The 19,316-nt window shown below is 34.9% G+C and overlaps 1 protein-coding gene and 1 non-coding gene across 2 annotated transcripts; both read right to left on the minus strand.

Moving 5' to 3' along the window:
• Positions 1-12,832: 12,832 nt before the first annotated feature.
• Positions 12,833-12,914, minus strand: TRNAS-GCU. The gene has a single exon. It is a non-coding gene; the product is annotated as a tRNA-Ser (tRNA).
• A 1,334-nt stretch (positions 12,915-14,248) lies between these two features.
• On the minus strand, positions 14,249-18,666 carry LOC110931173 (rop guanine nucleotide exchange factor 12). Its single transcript, XM_022174580.2, has 6 exons — positions 18,552-18,666; positions 18,313-18,467; positions 17,869-17,943; positions 16,750-17,016; positions 15,330-15,650; positions 14,249-14,455 (listed from the first exon to the last, which is right to left on the minus strand). Exons 1-6 carry the CDS (start codon positions 18,664-18,666, stop codon positions 14,249-14,251), a joined length of 1,140 nt encoding a protein of 379 aa, XP_022030272.2.
• Positions 18,667-19,316: the final 650 nt, after the last annotated feature.

Consider the following 19,316-nt stretch of genomic DNA (forward strand, 5'->3'; position numbering starts at 1 on the left):
TTAGTTCAATAAATTAAACTTATTCATTTGTGTTTTAGTCCACTCGCGAACCTCGCGAGTTCTTAAACTAGTTTTATAATAATTCAAAATAAGTTTAAAGGGCAATATGAATAATTGAGGATTCATGCATGCAGAATTATGTTCTATTTATTATGTTTCTGTGAAAGGTTTCGGACCTTCGGTGCATGTTTTAAAATGCATTTTAAGGACCATGAAATCAAATCAAATATGATACACAAGAGGAATTTATAACTGATTCAGCTCAAGCTTTTTTTTTTTTTTTTTTTTTTTTTTTTTTTAAGTTTAAAGCGAAATAAACAATGGAAATTTTTAAAAACTTACTTTTTTTAAGAGTGACCATATCTTACATTCTTATGTCTCATGTCTTTGGGGTGACAAGCAGTGGCGGACCCAGAAATTTTTTCATGGTGCGAAACATTTTTAAAAATTTTAGGTTCGTAGGTATATAAGTAAAAAAATCGGTTCGAATCGGGTCGGGTCGAGTCATGTAAAATGAACGAACATCAAACTAAATTTATATAATCATCAAAAACATGTCAAACCTTGTTACAAACATAATTAAAACGTCGACGCCCTACGGGTTTTCATTTTTTGAAATCTATCCAAAATATCATCTAAAACTAATTTCTTAAGCAATTCTTTCTTTATATAACATAAGTTCATCGCTCCATAACATATAATGTTTCAATTTTAACTTTCAACTATTCAAGCCCTAGTAGAGTAATTTTGAGCTTCTGTAGAGTAATTTTGTAAAAGTTCATGTAGAGTAATTTTGGTCGTGTAGGGTAATTATCAAAATTACACTACCCCCCCCCCACACCCCCAAAAACCTAAAAAAACCTAAACCAACCCCTCCCTTCCCCCCCCCCCCCCCCAACTAAAAGCTAAAAACTAAACCATAAAGCTAAACCCTATAACTAAATGTTAACAAAATTACTGTACAAGACATTTTCCAAAATTACTCTATAGAAGTCAAAATTACTCTACTAAAGTAATTTGATAATTACCCAATATTTCCCAAAATTACTCTACAGATGCTCAAAATTACTCTAAAAGACACTTTTTGCTTTTTCCCCAGTAATTTTGAAGTAGTAATTTTGAAGTTGCTAATAATTACCAAAATGACACCGCCACTTTTTGCTTTTTCCCTCAATGCGTACGTTTCGTACGTTAATATTATTTTTATTTGATCCTTTACCATAACTTATAACACATTGCCTACACAAAAATGTTACTTAGAAACAACCAAACTCTCCCTAGATAGCACTTCCGGTTTAACTTTTTATTCCACCTTAGCTTCCAACCTTATGATCCCCTAGTATAGATTTCAAGTCTAAAACTAGTATGGTATAACAATATATCCTAATTTTCTCGAGAATGAGGTGTCACATGTCAAATATTTAAGCTATATTCTATTCTATGTTAACGGTTTATTAAGAGTAAATTACTATTTTGGTCCCTGAGGTTTGGGTAGTTTTGCCACTTTAGTCCAAATCTTAAACCTTTTGCATCTGAGTTTCTGTGGTTTCAGTTTTGTTGCCATTTTGGTCCAAAATAGCAAACTTTTATAGAATTTTCTGTTAACCAATCCTTTTTCTTGTCTTTTAGTAAATTCAAATGAAGGATAAAATGGACATTTTAAATATGATTTTGTTTTAAATTAAAAACAAAAAAGTGAAACCAGCCCCTTTATAACATGAGAAACCCTAATTCCATGTTTCCTCATCTTCAACCTTCATTAGCTTGCACCACCTCACATCCCTACCCCTACCGAACCATCACAGTCTCCAACCCCCCTGCACCACCGCTGCCCTACCAAACCACCACCGCTGCCCTACCAAACCACCACCGCTGCCCTACCAAACCACCACCGCCGCACCACTATTAAACCACACTTTCACCCACATAACCACCACCATCTCCAATCTCCTGCACCACTGCCCTACCAAACCACCGACGCCACACCACCATTGAACCACCCTCATCCCACCGAACAACCACCATCTCCAACCCCCTACACCATTGTTGCCCTACCAAAACACTACAACTGTTGATGTTTCATTCTCTCAAACCCACATCAATGACCATCAAGCACCACCACACTTTCATTACCGTCGTCACCATCCCTATCCGCTCAACGATCTTCCGGTTGTGTCGATTCAGATATGAATGAAGCAACAAGAATTGATGAGCAAATAGTAAATCTTGAAAGAAAAGTCGATTCAGATCTGAGAGGAACAATAAGAACTGAGGAGCAATAAAAAGAAGGTGAATAAATGCCCAAATGGTAAATCTTGAAAGATAAAAGTTTAGAACTGAATGAGCAATAAGAACTCAGGACACATTTGTCCTCCTTGATTGCACCCCCTTTAATTTACGTTTCTATATGAATCTCATAATAATGTTTGTGTTGATAAAGAAACCTTCATGTATAAATTGGGAGATGTCGAGAAAGACTGATATTTTAGAATTAACTAGAATGATAAATGTTTGGGTTTTTTTAATTTAAAACAAATTCACATTTAAAATGTCCATTTTACTCTTCATTTGAATTTACTAAAAGACAAAAAAAGGATTGGTTAACAGAAAATTCTAACAAAGTTTGCTATTTGGATCAAAATGGCAACAAAACTGAAACCACAGGGACCCAGATACAAAAGGTTTGAGATTTGGACTAAAGGGACAAAACTGCCCAAACCTCAAGGACCAAAATAGCAGTTTACTCGTTTATTAATTGATGAGAGCTATATATTTTCAAATTTCACAAATTTTATATATAATTTAACATGAATACTACTATTTACGCGTTAATGAGTTGGTGGTGAAGTGGTAAGGGAGAGACCTGGTGTTCCAAGTGATCCAGGTTCGATTGCTGTCTCCACCATTTAGTTTCGGCGACACCTAGTGATGATGGTAGACTAGATGAGTAGGCGGCGATCACTAATTCAATCCTTAAACCGAGTGAGTTTTATCTTACCGCATTGTTATGCCTTCGACTCTATTTGAAAGATTCGTTGAAATTAAAAAAATTACTATTTATATGACTATTCAAATGAGAATCTCCAAATTACTAGAAACCAATTGACTAATATTTGACATGTATGCCTCTTCCTTTTCCTCCTAATGAATCCGCCAACTGTTTTTTTCTTATTCATAACTAGGGATAAAAAAAAATATGATTTTCTTTAATTTATTTTATTTAATGGTTCTTGTATAATATTATATTATAGGTAAAATTCTTGTACAAATAATCTTAACATACTAAACATACAAATTGAAGGAAAACTCAAAAAGACAAGGTCGCATTTTTGTAATTATCAATAACTATCAAAGTTACTCTACAAATATACCTAAAAAAAACCTAACCCCTCCTCCCCCCCCCCCAAAAAAAAAAAAAAAAAAACCTAAACCCCCCACCCTCCACCCCCAAAAACCTAAAAAAAAACCTAACCCCCCCCCCAACCCAAGCTAAAATGCTAAAAACTAAACCCCCAAAAAACCTAAAAAATCTAAAAAAATAAAAAAAACACACAAATAATTTTATTTTATTTTATTTTATTTTTTTAACATTTTTTATTAAAAAATCGCTACTTTTAGTAGCAGCAGCAAAAAAAAATGTTTTTTTTTTTGCTAACGAAATGTAGCGATTTTTTAATAAAAATGTTAATTTTTTTTTTTTTGTGTGTTTTTTAGGTATTTTTGGTTGAGTTCACATTTGTATAGTAACTTTGATAGTTGGTGGTAATTACAAAAATGCCACATTGTCTTTTTGAGTTTTTCTTCAATTTGTATGTTTAGTATGTTAAGATTATTTGTAGAGTTAATTGCCCGGATGGTCCCTGTGGTTTCACATTTTTTCATGTTTAGTCTCCAACTTTTGAAAATAGCAGGTATGCTCCCTATGGTTTGTTATTTTGTTACTTGGATCGTCCCCTAAGTAGATGTGAGTTAGTTTGGAAATAGCATGTATGCTCCCTATGGTTTGTCATTTTGTTACTCGGATAGTCCCCAGAGTAAATGTTAGGGGACTATCCGAGTAACAAAATGATAAACATAGGGAGCATACCTGCTATTTCCAAAAGGTGGGGACTAAACATGAAAAAACATGAAACCACAGGGACCATCCGGGCAATTAACTCTTATTTGTATTTGATCTTTTGCCATTATATCATATCATATTTAAAGTGTTAGAGTTAATTACTGTTTTCGTCCCTATCGTTTATCAAAAATCACTATTTCAGTCCATTAGTTTAAAAATTGCGATTTCAGTCCCTGTGGTTTCACTTTCGTAACCATTTCAGTTCACCTCGTAACCATTTGAATTGAAATTGTTACGAAAGTGAAACCACAGGGACTGAAATGGTTACGAAAGTGAAACCACAGGGACTGAAATTGCAAATTTTAAACTAATGGACTGAGATAGTGATTTTTGACAAACCACAAGAACGAAAACAGTAATTAACTCTAAAGTGTTATGTTAAATGTACCCACTTTCACAAACTTGGAGAAGAGACCAACCATTAAAAACATATTTTCCTCTCACATGAAAGGGTATATTGATAAAAAGGGGAAGGGGTTAAGTTGGGACACTATTAAAAAGTGTAACAAAAGTACTGCTTATCTCAAACTCAAAGATTTTGTCCATAAGTTGGTGTCTTGTGAACTTTGGCTCAATTTCTGATGGTTGGGTTCATGAAATCATATAGTTATCATATGAAAAAAAAAAAGAGAGCATCTTTCAAAGTGCTAAATATTCTAACACACACACAACCACCTTCCCACATAATTCCTTAATTCCACACCATTGCATTTGTCTCGTTTTTATAATACGTATATGAATGAAAAAATTCGATAATTGTTTTACAACATTTTCATCATTTATTTAACGTTAGATATACTAACTTACGTCTCATGACCATCATGAAGAAGGTAAATCACGTATCCAGAGTAAATTTGGTCGTGTCAGGGTTGGATTCCCAGACCTCCACATCAGATTCCCGCTTCCTTACCAGTGGACTAGTGGAGCACTGTCGTAGGGACTAACTTAAGTGCTTAATGGAGAAAAACTTTAACTTGCTTTACAAGTTTTCTAGCCGCTCGTAACTTTGACAAGTTTAATTTGAATTATACTCTATATCAAAGAAAGAAAAGTTTCATAGTGTCATGTTGTTAAAATGCATCTAACCAATATTCTTTTTATTTTAGAGCGTTTTTAGTTTTAACTTATATTTAGCCATGTTTTTTTAGTTATAACTTATATTTGCACATGTTTTTTTAGTTTTAAACTAGATTTTTGAATCGTGCCGCGCGTTGCGGCGGCATCGTTGTTTTTCGACTTTGTTACATGTATTACGATTAGGACATTAACGTGTGATGCCTGCGCGTAATGTGACTCGTTTTTTGCTTTGTCACACACATTACGTTCGTGACATTAACATGATTAGGCATAGATAAAGAAGAGTGTAAGTCTCGTACGGTGTTGTGTGAAGTCGTAAAAGTAATATAAACAAAAGAATTGAAATGTTGGAGAAAATGATGTGTGAAATTATTAAGTGAAAAAAATAGAGGGTTAAAGTAGTGAATTATCAAAAGTTAAAGCAAAGGTGGCATATACCAAAATATGTGGGTTGAATTTGTGACATATCTAAAACTTAGGGTGAAATACAAAAATGCATGGTCCACCGACCATGCATTTTAAGATATAGATAATTAGTTATTACTTATAGGATTAGGATCAAATACAAAAGATCCTAATTGTAAGAAGTATTTATAGAGTGACAAGTGTCCAATAACCTAAAAAAAACCACTACACAAAAAAACCCACTACAAAAAAAAAAAAAAAAACCTTAAACATCCACCACCACCACCAAAAACCTAACCCCCCCCCCCACATCACCCACCCTAAATTTTTTTTTTTTTTTTTTTTTTTTTTTTGCCGAGGGGGTGGGGGGTGAGGTGTGGGTGTGGGTGTTTAGTTTTTTTTTAGATTTTTTTAGGTTTTTTTTGGGGGGTGGGGGGGGGGTTAGGTTTTTGGGGGGTGGGGGTGGGGGGGTTTAGGTTTTTTGGGGGTTTTTTTTGTGAGGTATAGTTTTTTTTTTTTTTTTTTTTTTTTTCCGGGGGGGGGGGGGTGGGTGTTTAGGTTTTTAGTGGTGATGTAGTGGGTTTAGTTTTAGGTTATTAGACACTTGTCACTCTATAAATCCTTCTTACAAACTTGACCTCTTACTTATAAGTCTAAAAGAATATAAAGATTGTTTTTGAATCAATATTCAACTAAGTTTTGTTTTAATTTCTAAATTGGTTAGTGAATTTAAAAAATTTAAAATAGAAGCCTTGGGAGTTTTTTGATATTCTACACCAATATTAACAAATAATATATTCTTTCAAGATTTGTGTATCGGTTTATGCATCTATACTTATAAAATATTTTTGGTATTTTTCTTAAATTCTGTAAATTACAAAAAAATCATGGTTAAGCATATTTCAGTTTGTTCAATTACCTAAGTGAAATGTGTTTGCACGTAAGTTGCATTAAACAAAACATTTAGAAAATCTAGTAACTTAGTACGCACAAATAAAATATGTTGCAGACATCACTACTGTTATAAAATGCGTTGCTATTTTATTTCATGGTCTTTTTTTTTTAATTTCATGGTCTCTTATTTAATAAAACTAGGTATTTGTCTGCGCCGCGTTGTGACGCATGTCAAACAACTCTAAAAATTAACTGAAAATGAACCCTTCAAAGTTAACATCATATATTACATATACACACATAATTCAGTGATGAAGTACACGTATCCAAAGAAATTTAAAGTCCAAATCTAAAACCTTACAAATGACTCACTATTTATACAACATCCATGAGCATATTCTAAGGCCATCCGTAGTCATAAAGCCCCTTGTGGGGCGTTATGCGACACGTGTCGTGCCACGTCACACAAGGGCTTTATGGGGCGTTATAACACTAGAGCCCGTAGTCATAAAGCCCCTACCCATCATTACCTATTTAATAATTTTCAACTTTATTAATTAATATAAAAAAAAATTGCTTGTTTCTGATTGGTGGAATTTTGGAAAGGAACAAGAGTAGCGGCGCCATCACCATCGCGCCTCCTCCATTTTTTCCAGCCATGGCGCCCTCCGTGGCGGTGTGCCGGCGCTATGCAGGCGCGAAGAGGCATACCGCCCCTCACATGCCGCCCCATAACACATACTCTAAGAAAATTAAATTAAGATCTTTGAGGTGTATTTGAGATGTATATGCAGGCAGTGGCGGACCCATATGGTGCGGGTCGGGGTCTACGGACCCCAATGTTTTTAAAAAAAAAATAGTAGAACCGATATGTTAAATTTTTCAAGGACACTATAAAATAAATTAGTTGGACCCAATAGTATTAAAAGCAAACATGGCATGGTGGCAAATCTCCTTGTGTTGCAACAAGTAGGTCTCAAGTTGAAGTCTTACATATCTTGGCTTTTAGTTTATTTTTTTCATCAAAATTAAACTAGTGTTTTAAAACATCACAACCACCCATTGATCCTCTAATTTGCTTTTTTTAAATAATAAATTTAATGTCTCCTAAAGATTTGATTTCACATTTGATTACCAAATAAGACTTTCAACATAATGTGGCGTTAAAAAAAAGCTTAAACAAAATTTTGAAGTTATGTGAAGTAGTTGTGTTGTTTAGGTAGCTATTGGTTTCAAGCAACTTATTAATCACCACAATTAGATAACTTGATTCTTAAAAATGGCTCTTAATAATGTAGTGGTTTCATGTCCACTAAATGCTTCTACATTATTTCCTAGCCGTGACCCGACCCGACTACAATGACCGACCCGAAAATTTTAATGTTTGGTTCTGAAAATTTCTAACACAAAAAATGGACCCCAATAAAAAAAAAATCCTGGGTCCGCCACTGTATGCAGGTGTTGATTTTATTGATATTGGGTTTCATTTCCAGATGTATTTAACCTGCAAGTTGAGGGATAAGCTACGTCAATGGGGAAGTCTTTAATTTATAAAACAAATACAAACAACAAAACAAACCTGGCTTCAAACCTCCAAAACAGATATGCTATAGTATGTAAAACATTATAAGTTTGAACTTTACAGAACATCGAATTATGAGATGCAATACATAATACTAATTAATGTGACCCGTGCCTCAAGTGAGAATGTAATTAACGGTACCTGGTCAGGAAAGTAAATGTGATGTGTCCTATAAATTGACGAAATATCAATAAATCAAATAACCTACCATAAGAACTGCACCATCATCAACCCAGTGATTCTCATTGGGTGCAATTTGAGCTGATGTAGTAAGCACGGATTTCCAGGTCTTTTGTCAAGTCGTACGATTTGCTTGATAACCACTGCAGTAACTCAGGAAATGCCTGTTTTGACCGCACAAAAAAAGTTACCCCTATTAAAAGAACTAAAAAGTTACTCATTTTGACCCATCACCCTTCCTGACCCACCCATTTTGCCACCTCCATTGAGCATAACGAAAAAAAATCCATCATCTTGAAATCATTAAAAACGATTTCTTTTTAAATATATGACTCATATAAGGAATAGTGCTTTCATGCTAGTTACGCGTAGGCGTGAGCATATTTAGGGTCGGACCAAGAAAACCCGAAAACCGAACCGATAACATAATAAAACCGACCCGAACCGATACATATTGGGTACTGGTTCGGTTCTTATTTTATACTGGAATTGGGTTCGAGTTGGTTCCGGTTCTTTGAACATAAAAACCCGAGAAATACTATGTTGGACCAATTTACACACCCATATACATATTGGGTTAGGCCCATCGACCATTTTGACCTAATTAAACAGTTATGGCTAATGATTAACCAACAATCCGCATGTTATGGCTAATGATTAACCAACAATCTACATTGAATTGTTCATAACCATTGATTAGCTTACCATCTTAATTGAATCTCCAACTAATATACTAAATTGTGATTATCTATGATCTAATTGAAATAAACTTCACATGGTTACATGATTAATATACCAAATTGTGATTAGCTATGATTTAATCAAAGTAAACAAAGTAACATGGTTTTGTACCAAATTTATGGAAATTGTTAGTTTATACACAATACACATACCTTCTGAGTTCTAATATAATCCACCCATTGTGAAGTGTGAAATCTTGATTATAGATTGAAATGTAATGAATCTCGTATAATAATTTGATATGTATAATTGAAATGGAAGCATAAATCAATCTAAACCATATGTAAATTGGTACATGGGAAAGCAAACATAAGTATGGTTAAACAAACATTTTCATCCCAAACCCTGTTCCTCCTATAACTGCTTGAAGGTAACAAATTTATGGAATTAAGAATCCTAGAACGCAAAATTAATGAAAAAATTTTGAAAAGTAAGAACCTTAGATCACAAACGACTCACCTGGTTGTTATGAAGACATGTAGTCTCGTCGGCCGTCTTGCCTTCGTCGGATCTCAAGGATACAACTGTCACTTTCGATTGACTCCTCACGCCACGGGAACGTTGGCTGTCTACTGCATCAAACACCACAACCATCCTCTGTTTTCATCATTTTGGTTAACCGAGCACACCGCCATCCCCGACCTCTTCTAATCTATGCCGTCGACGAAGTGCGTAACCAGGGTGGCACGTCGCTGGGGGCATCGTCTTGAAGCCACATCGGCTGTGGGATATGGTAACAGACCGGAACCCTAGCTCCAGCTTCCGCCGCCACCTACGGTCGACCTCGTACACCACCTGGACCATAGGAATAAAACCACCGCCGGTGCGCCACCGTGAATCCACCGTAACGATTGGTGGCCGGCACCTATCTCTCTCTCTTTACCGTTTCCCAGTCTCTCTTCGTTGGAGATGGCACAGCAGTAATGAACGTTCCTTTTTGTCAGGTGAGGATGAAGATGAGTGTTGTAGGTGAAATACCAAAACTAACCTTCTACTGTTCAAATCCTTGATTTATTAATATATAGGATAATGCGTTGCTATTTTATTCCATGGTCTTTTATTTACTATTTAACAATTTAAAATGGGTTATTGGATATAGATAATTTCAACTTTCACCTTTTGGTTGGCAAGACTCTCAACTAATGAATTATCTCTCACCACTCCCAAACAAACCCAACCCTAACGTTGTTAGTATTCTGGCTAACGTGACATTTTAAAATGACGTGGCATGCATTTGTGGATGATGACTGATGTAGTTGTCATGGGCTAATTAAAAACAAGTATTTTTCCTTAAATACTTATACGAGTACGCGTAACTAAGGTCATATCCACAGAGAATTTATGGTCAGTGTATACAGAGTTAACTAGAGAATTACTATTATCTAAATTGGCGGTTTGTTTGTTTGTTTGAGAAAAAAACATAATTTGTCACGAAAAGTGTTATCGGAATGAGAAGAAGTAACTTCCACTCGGAATCCTGATTACCAGTTTAACACAAAAACCCGTTTACTGATTCAAACAACACTTAAACATGGCCTTGGAATTAATGATTTTGGTTAATTATTAGGGACAATTTTTAATAACTATAACAACCTAATAATCCGCTAAATTATACAAATTACCCACCAATATATCAACCCGCTAACAATGCAAGAAATTGCCAGTGCGCTTGATAAACGACAAATAATTCAAAATAATAAACGTTTACCAAGAAATCAACACAAAGGGTTAAAAGTACCAGTTACAAGAATTAGAAACAAAGTTTGATATATAAATCCTAGCAATCATTCATATGGGGGAAGTCACGAAGAGTTAGCATCGCATGGTCGTCATCGCAACTTCAAATCTTGATTCGGTATGAGATTGCATTAAGAAACTTGAAGTTTGGGATGTCAGGACTCTAAAAATCTCCTATGGGGAGCACTAGAATCGTCCAAAACGGTTGTATGCTAAATGGGAATGCCCATGTTCCCATGCGATTTTAGGTTACAAAACATAAATTCCGTGTTACTCCATGTCGCGCCACGCGACAGACACCTAATACCCCTTCGTGGCGCGAAGGGGACCTGTTTGACTTTTGTTGACTTTGGCTCTGTCGCGCCACGCGACAGCTCCCTATTACTCCTTCACGTGGCGCGAAGGAGACCTGTTTCCATAACCGGTGCTACAACTTTTGTGTTGACCCGACGAGCCTGTTTTCTTGCTTGGATGTTCCTTTTACCTTGTTTAGCCCCTGTTAAGCCTGAAAAAGCCGGCTCATCATAAGTACAACAAACTGATACAAAACGACGCGTTTAAACGACTAAAATGTGTACAAAGATATACAATTTACAATGTGTGTTCACAAGCACATCAATGACGTGGAATAAATAACACACACACATATATAATATACAATCTTTTCCTTCTTCCTACACACCTCCACCACCACTACCGCCACAGCCACTACTACCACTACAAGAACCAACCACCGCCCCCGACACCACAACCACCACAACCTTACCTCTACTATCCTCAAAAACCCTAGCCTCTAACCACCAACCACCACCACCACCACCTCCACCACCACCCCAACATTACCTTTACCATTCTAGAAACCCTAGCCTCCAATCACCACACCACCTTCATACACCAAATCCACCTACTGAATCTGCAACCTCTAATCTCCATACCATCAAACCCCAACTTGAAAACTTTGTTTAGCCACTAACCGTCGTACACCATCACTCCACCACCGTTCAAACTCCATTTCCCACACCCGATCAATCCATATCTGATAAAAAAAGGCCACCCCACCCACCACCTCTCCTAGTTCTCGTTTTTCTCGAGGGAAGTGTGTTACCGTACTACCACCATCACCAATGATGTACTATTTGTTTGGATGAACAATTGTGATAAATGATTTCTTTGGATTTTGGCGTTCTTTGGATGGTGGCGGTTGTGATGAACGGTTTCTTTGGATTTAGGATTTTGATGGTGGAACTGGTGGAGGAATGGTGGTGAGTAGGTGTTGTTGAAAGGAGGTAGATGGTGGTGGAGGTGGGGTTTAATGGTGCAGGTGGGAGTGAGGGAAAATGGGTTTTTAAGGGTTTTTTTAATTAATGTTAAATCCATGTAAGCATGCCACACCATTTAAAAATGCCACGTCGGCCTGAATAGTAACGGCGTTGGGGTTGGGTTAATTTGGGAGTGGTAGGGGAAAATAAGTTGAAAGTTGAGGGTGGTCGGAGACAATTCGTTAGTTGGAAGTGTAGTCGACCAAAAGGTGAACGTTTGAGTTATTTAAATCTAATAACCCTTTAAAAATCTCAGTTTTTTGTATGTTTACATATTTCTATTATGGGTTAAGCAAGTTGAGCTATTAAATTGGTTGTGCTTGCGTACACACACCCGAACATTGTACGCAAACTCGAAAATCGTGTCACACATAGTTTAAATTATAACTTATAAGTTATGACATAAAGTAAGCTGGTTGATATTTAAACTAAGCTTTGGTATAAAAAAGTACCTACATAGTTTAAATAGTTTAAGTTATTACCAAAAACACATTTAAAAGTTAGAAAAGAAATAAATGAGTTAAATGGGTGAACCTACGAATCCAACGGGTTGATATGAGCACAACCCATTTAAGTAAGTGTGTTTATGATGTTTAACTCGTCAAAACTAACCCAAACTTATTTTGACTTTATCCAAACTCAGTGGATTTCAAGTTCGGTTAGTGATGTGTCTGAAATTCACACACACATATGAGCAACTATGCCTCTTAAGTGTACTTTTAAAAATTCTTCAAATGAGACATCACACAAAAATATTAAACAAAACAAAAAAAGAACCGACGCCTGAGAGATTCGAACTCTCGCGGGGAAACCCCATGTACTTAGCAGGCACACGCCTTAACCACTCGGCCAAAGCGTCTTTGTTGAAATCTTATCGATACTACAAATTTTTATATGAACTTGTGATATTTAAATTAAGAGTTATTAGGTGAAACTTTGGCACTAATTGTTCTGGATGTATAAGATATGAATATATTTGGCCATTTCTTTTAAATGGTTCGAGATTATTTTGGTCAAAATATGTTTTAACGTGAATCAAAATGGTTTTATGTAGTATGATATGTTTTGACCTGAATCAAGTATGACATTTTACAACGCTTGACTAAACCTTTGTTTTGCCAAATTTTAAATCAAGAAATGCAACACGCTCTAGGTTTTTTGTGTCATTTAACAGTACAGTTGATTATATTATCCAATAATTACATAATTGCTTCGGAGCATAGCCTAAAAAACTATGCTTTACAGCGATTTAATATAATATATTTACTTGACTTATTTTGAATTCTAATGACAGATTTATCGAACCACACATGTAAACACACAAACACAACAAGACAGAAACTAAAGTAACAACTTATAAGTTTAAAGCATACATGTCAACTTCTTCTTCAAAACAATTCCAACCACATCATTGCATCCACCATTTTCTTAATTCAATGATAATTACAAGCAAATTGTTAATCAAATCGAAATTCACATTATATTCATCTCAATTCAATCTACTACACTTTTTTACATATATACAAATTAAACACATCAAAACTAATCCTTAAAATACAAATAATATAAAAGGCTCAAAACCATACCAAGTTGTGATCACTAGAAAGAACTGATCATCCATGGAAATGGAAACAATAATCGTTACGACAGTTTGATTTCATTCTGGTTTCACATTCAATTCTAGCCAATAACGAATGCTTGAATCGTCATCGTCATTCGCCAAGGCTTGTAGATGTTAAGGAAAGAAGGCTTTAATTACTCGGGGGTTAAATGATTAGCTTCAAACAAATTGTAACAAACTGATATTTTTTTTGAACGGCTTAAATTATACTAAACTCGTCTTTTTTTGAACGGCTAAAAAGCTATATGTACAATATTCTAATCCTTATATTAAGACTATTTTATATGTCACCCTTCTTATTTATAAGATGTAAACTGACAAAAGTACTCTAGTTTCTACATCAAGGCATTGTTTTTGATATATCAACACAAGAGTATTTTTGACTTTTACAAAAGTTCACGACCATCTTTTGTCATTAGACATGTTCTTGGGCCGAATTATATACAAACAAAAGTGGATACACACAGGCCATAAAGTAGTTTCAATATATGGGACTGGAAAAAGTTCAGAATACGAGTTGTCCCACATGTTTGTGTCATGTTTTAAGTTGTTATGTGAACGTCAACGACTGTTTATGTTTCTCCTTGAGCACCCTTCCACCCCATGACATCCGATATTGTTGTTGAAGTAGATGTTTGATCGGATTCCTCGTCGTTTGACTCTGATGAATTTTGCGCCACTTCATCTGCATAGAGTACATCCTCGATTCGGTTCATCACCGTGTTTGCTAAACTTTCTAATACTCTTGAATAGCTCTCCAAGACCGCGTGACCAACATCCTAAATATTGTAGAAAAAAAATTAAGTTTTGTATAGCTCAAAGGTTGTAAAATGTACAAGTGAGTCATGTTGGATACCGGGTTAAAATGGGTTAAGTTAAAACATGCAAGGGTAGTACAAGTTAGGTTGACTTGAAATACTTTTATGTCTAAATACTTTACCTTTATAATAAACAATTAGTGTGTTTTGATGAAAGAAACAAAAACTGGAAAAAAAATCTAGATGATTATATTTTAAAAAATCACATTATTATTTAAAATAATACTATATATATACACACACACATATATATTTTGAACGGCAAAGCAGCTGGTATCCAGCTTCTGCACAAGTTCGAATCTTTTCCAGTGGTGTTCGTCCATATTTACAGAATTTGCTCTTAATAATAAACTTGGGACCACCCCAAAAGAAAACCACTTAGTGGAAAACCCGTTGACCAACTGGGCTATACCATATATATAATCAGATTACGCACTAGTTATTTATGGAAATATCGTAAAGTATGTGGTAATAATATTGCAAAACAAATAGTTTTGGGCATGTTGGGTTAGATAGGGTTAACCTTAAAACTTTTATCCCAAATGTTTAAAATATCTTTAAGAATAACTTGAAAGTTACTTATTAATTTTTTATTGTTGTAAATTTGGGAGAATAGTTTGCAGGTTAACCTAATTGACCCAATAAGTCTAAAATTATTTATTTAACCCAAATCATCTTTTACCGTTACCTAAGCCTCCCATAACGTAACTTCCACAAAGGGGAAGAGATTTAGACAGGTGTTACAAGCTAATACTTGTATCCCGTCTAATTCTCCTCAATGCTAATAAATCTGTACTCGTTAACTAAAAGAAAATTGGTTTATTTGTGCTCTTACTTTATTGGACTCGATCTTGCTCATTTCTAATGACGATTGAGGAAGTCCCGGGAACCGCTGTTTGAGGAGTAACAAAATAGTTTCCGCCCTCTCTTCAAAAAGCTCTCTTCTTTCCATTTTTGCAGATGAACCCCAAGAAGATCTTGACTCTTTTTGGGTCATTTTGCGTTTCCATATAATCATTGAAGCTTCCACTTTGTTTTTCAAGTCGAGTACTTTGTGTTCGGATGAAAAGTCCATGGATGCCAGGAATTGGCCCGAGTCAAAAAACTCGACTGTAATGCTCTTATAAATTGTCTCTCCTAGGCTATCCCGCGCATTCTGATTGGAAATACTGAATTTGTTTGAGTAAATTGATCAATCTTGCACAATATTGTGATGATAACAATGTAGTTTCATTCAGGTTGGGTACATGGAAAACTAATTTAATTTATATGTATTGTTATTATATGTGTTAGGCCTCTAAGCTTAAATTTATGATGTAACAAAGTTATAAAAGTTGTTTACATAGGTACATTTTGAAGTGTAACACGAACAATAACAATATATAAATTGAAAATATTTTCGTCAAGAAAAGGTTTTTGAAGTTGGGCGTGTCAACGGGAGAAGTCTCTCTATCCTCTGACATAGAGAAAATGTTTGGGCCGATTCTGATCCTATTCTACCCCCCCCCCTCTCCCGAGATTTTACTGAGTACGTTTGTTTGCTAAAATTGAATCATTTATAATAAGAAAAATAGCCCGATTTTGCAGAATGGGTTAGGCTGGTAATAGGTTCATGTTAAAATGGGTTAGCTGACCAACCACCCTTTTTATATCACTTTTAAGAAAATTTATTTAGGAAGTAATATATGTAAAGTATGAATTTAAAATTATTTTTTAAACTAATGATACAAGTGTTTCAAGTAAATCAATTGAGAAGGTTGTTCACACATGGGGATACTTTTGGGGCACTTTTATAGAAATAACTTTTAACTAATTTTTTTAGTTTAAAGTTTAACACATGGTTCGGTTTTAAAAGCTTGAATCCATTTGGCATATCAAAATGAGGAGTACCAAATCTATCAACTTATGAACGGGACGGGCCACTTTAGGTTATGTTTTATATTTAACGTGTCAAATAGGTAAAACAGAAAAAAAATTTATTCTCAAGAGGAAACGGGTCAAGTGGATTAAACTGGTTGATAACATAGATTTTTAACGGGCACAACCTAAAAAACGTGGCCCGAGTACCAAAATATTACACGTTTTTGTCTGACCTGTCCATGCCTATTCTGCCACCTCTAATCCGGTGTACAACCCATGAAGCCATCTGCTGTAAAATTAAAGCTTACTTCCGAAACATTTGTCGAACGCAGCTCGGCTTTCTTGGGTTGTACACGCCGCAATTATAGTTGTACTCTTAGCATTACAAGTTGTACCTTTGGGAGAGTCTCCAAGTAAGTCTCTGGGATCTGCATTTCTGCAAGCACTTCAGCATTAATAGCCATAGAAGCTTTCAAAACTTGATTTGCACAATCTTTTTGTTTTTGCATCCATTTTCTAGAATCTTCCGATAGCCCGCCCGGTGGAACCTTAACGGTCGGTAACCACCATTTATCGTTTCTTTGGACTCCTTTTTCGGACTCATTGGCGTCTTTCGACACATACCAGAATTCTTTTTGATCTTTGAAATTGTCTAGACAATCCTGAAACATATATCCATAAGGGGGTGTTTGGGATCGCGTGTTAAATTTTTTATCTACTTATCGTTTTAATATAACGATGAGTAGTTTTGAGCATGTTTAGGATTACTTATTAAAACGGCTTATCTGATTATTTACAAGTAAAATAAGCAGATTTGAATGATTGGTTTGGTTAATGAATAATGATTTGTACTTAGAAAATCAACATTTCATGGTTCACATTTAAAAAAAAATTATTTAGGTTGGTATTGAACCTTAATTGTTGACGTGTCAAAGCATATAAATAGAGGTGGCAGGGTGGATGGGTTGAATGGTATCAAAGATAGGTTCGGTGTTGAAATATGTCATTCAGTCTGTTTGGTCGGGTCAACTCAAAACACTTTTTGTTGGTCTTTTGTTTATATAAATAACTTAAGGGTCAGTTGTTATTGAATATATTATTATAGTGATACTCTAAATAGGACATTGTCTATCAGGTCGGGTTGACTCTCAAACACTTTTTGTCCGTTTTTATGTGTTTTTTTTTTTTATAAATTACTAATTAAGGGTCAGTTGTGATCAGAAAAACGATATTATTACTGTGGTTGTCTAATTCTTTGAATATTATGATTTAGAAGTTGTACGTATTATAGATAAAATTTAGACGGCTGTCAACCTGTTTGACCTGTTCGGCCCAATTGACAAATAAATCCATTGGGTTGAAATTGCAAGCTCTTTGAAAACAAAAGTTTGAACCCTAAAATATTGATTTGAACTTATAAAGCATATGAGCTTCTATGCAATTTTCTTTTACTATATTAATTTTTTTTATATTAATTAATAATGTATTTATAAAATGGACATTAGGAATCATACAGTGAGCATCTTGTCAAGCTTCTTTAATGCAGGGATGTTCATGATCAAATCTTTTCTTTGTTTTGTCACCATAATCTGCATATCTGAATTATATATTAGGAACCCAAGCCACACAATACCCACAAAGATTATATTAGGAACCCATAAATCATGGGTCCCAAAATGGTCAATATGATTATTAAAAAAAAAAAAAAAAAAAAAAAAAACCCTCGAAATCTCATTTAAACCAAGGCCACAAAATGATGGGCTCAACATATTGTTTCTTGTTGGGCTTATTAATCTATTTCCCAAGACGAATAAGCCCATAACAGTCTGTTCAATGAGCCCATCATTTTAAAAGTAGCGTCAAAGGGGCATACTTTTAACCTAATCGCATTGGTATGAAAAGCTTTTTTAGTATGTTGACCACTTTGGGCACCAAATCCTAACACAAAGTTAAATGACCTCCATATTTGATCCATCTCGGGCCGTGTGTTGGACGGGGACAAACTCTGAGATATAATTCGTTACGGATAAGACCCAATCGACTTCTTTTCTCCACCTCTTTTTCGAGTCTTCTTTCATCGGGGCTAGCTTATGTTGTTCTCCAAACACCGAAGCTGCAAATTCGCTTAAAATATAAAAAAAAATCTTGGGTTTTAAAGAATTAAACAATATTTCATTTTTAAAACTAATTAACTTACCTGCAAGATTTGTGATGACATTTGATAAAGCCAAAGCTGATGAAACACCCTTTCCTCCTCCTGACATATCCTCTCCTAAAAGCAACTTAGAAAATTTTTCTTTCATTTGTTCCATATCTACAAAACCCGAAATCTTGTTAGAAAAAGATCGATTTTTTTTTCGTTAAACATAAAGTTGATCCAAAAAACCATACACCTTAATAAAAAAAAATGTCTATAAAAACTTACCTCTTTTAAGCTTTTCTTTGACACTTTTCGGCTTTTCTTTGGTGTTTTCGGGCTTTTCTGTGTTTTCGGGCTTTTCTTGTTTCGGACTGTCATCTGAACCCGATATGTCATCTGTTTGTATAACATCTGTGGATTGTTCTTCTTGCATTGTATCCTCCTCAAGGATTTGATCCGAGGTTTGTTCTTCGTCCGCCATTTTCGCCTAAAGATTTCAATGGTTTCTGATAGGAAATAAATGATGCATGATTTGGATTTACATGAGCCTAATCTTTTGAAAAGTTAGAAACATGAAAGTATTGAATGAATGAGAAAACAATTAAAAAAAAAAAACACTTCTATTAAAGAAAATGGTAGAAAAGTGGGAAATTTCTGGGGAAAAATAGGAAAAAATATAGAACATTATGGGATATTGGATGAATGACATGAAGGAGATGAAGAATCTTGTTTTTGATCGGTTGTTGTGTTGATTTTGTCACAGTTTCTTGTTGTTTGTGGTCTTTCTCATTTTAGAAACTAGTTCTCATAATTTTGGGTGCA

This window comes from Helianthus annuus, chromosome 3, assembly GCF_002127325.2.
Source record: "Helianthus annuus cultivar XRQ/B chromosome 3, HanXRQr2.0-SUNRISE, whole genome shotgun sequence".
In the NCBI taxonomy this organism is placed as follows: Eukaryota; Viridiplantae; Streptophyta; class Magnoliopsida; order Asterales; family Asteraceae; genus Helianthus; species Helianthus annuus.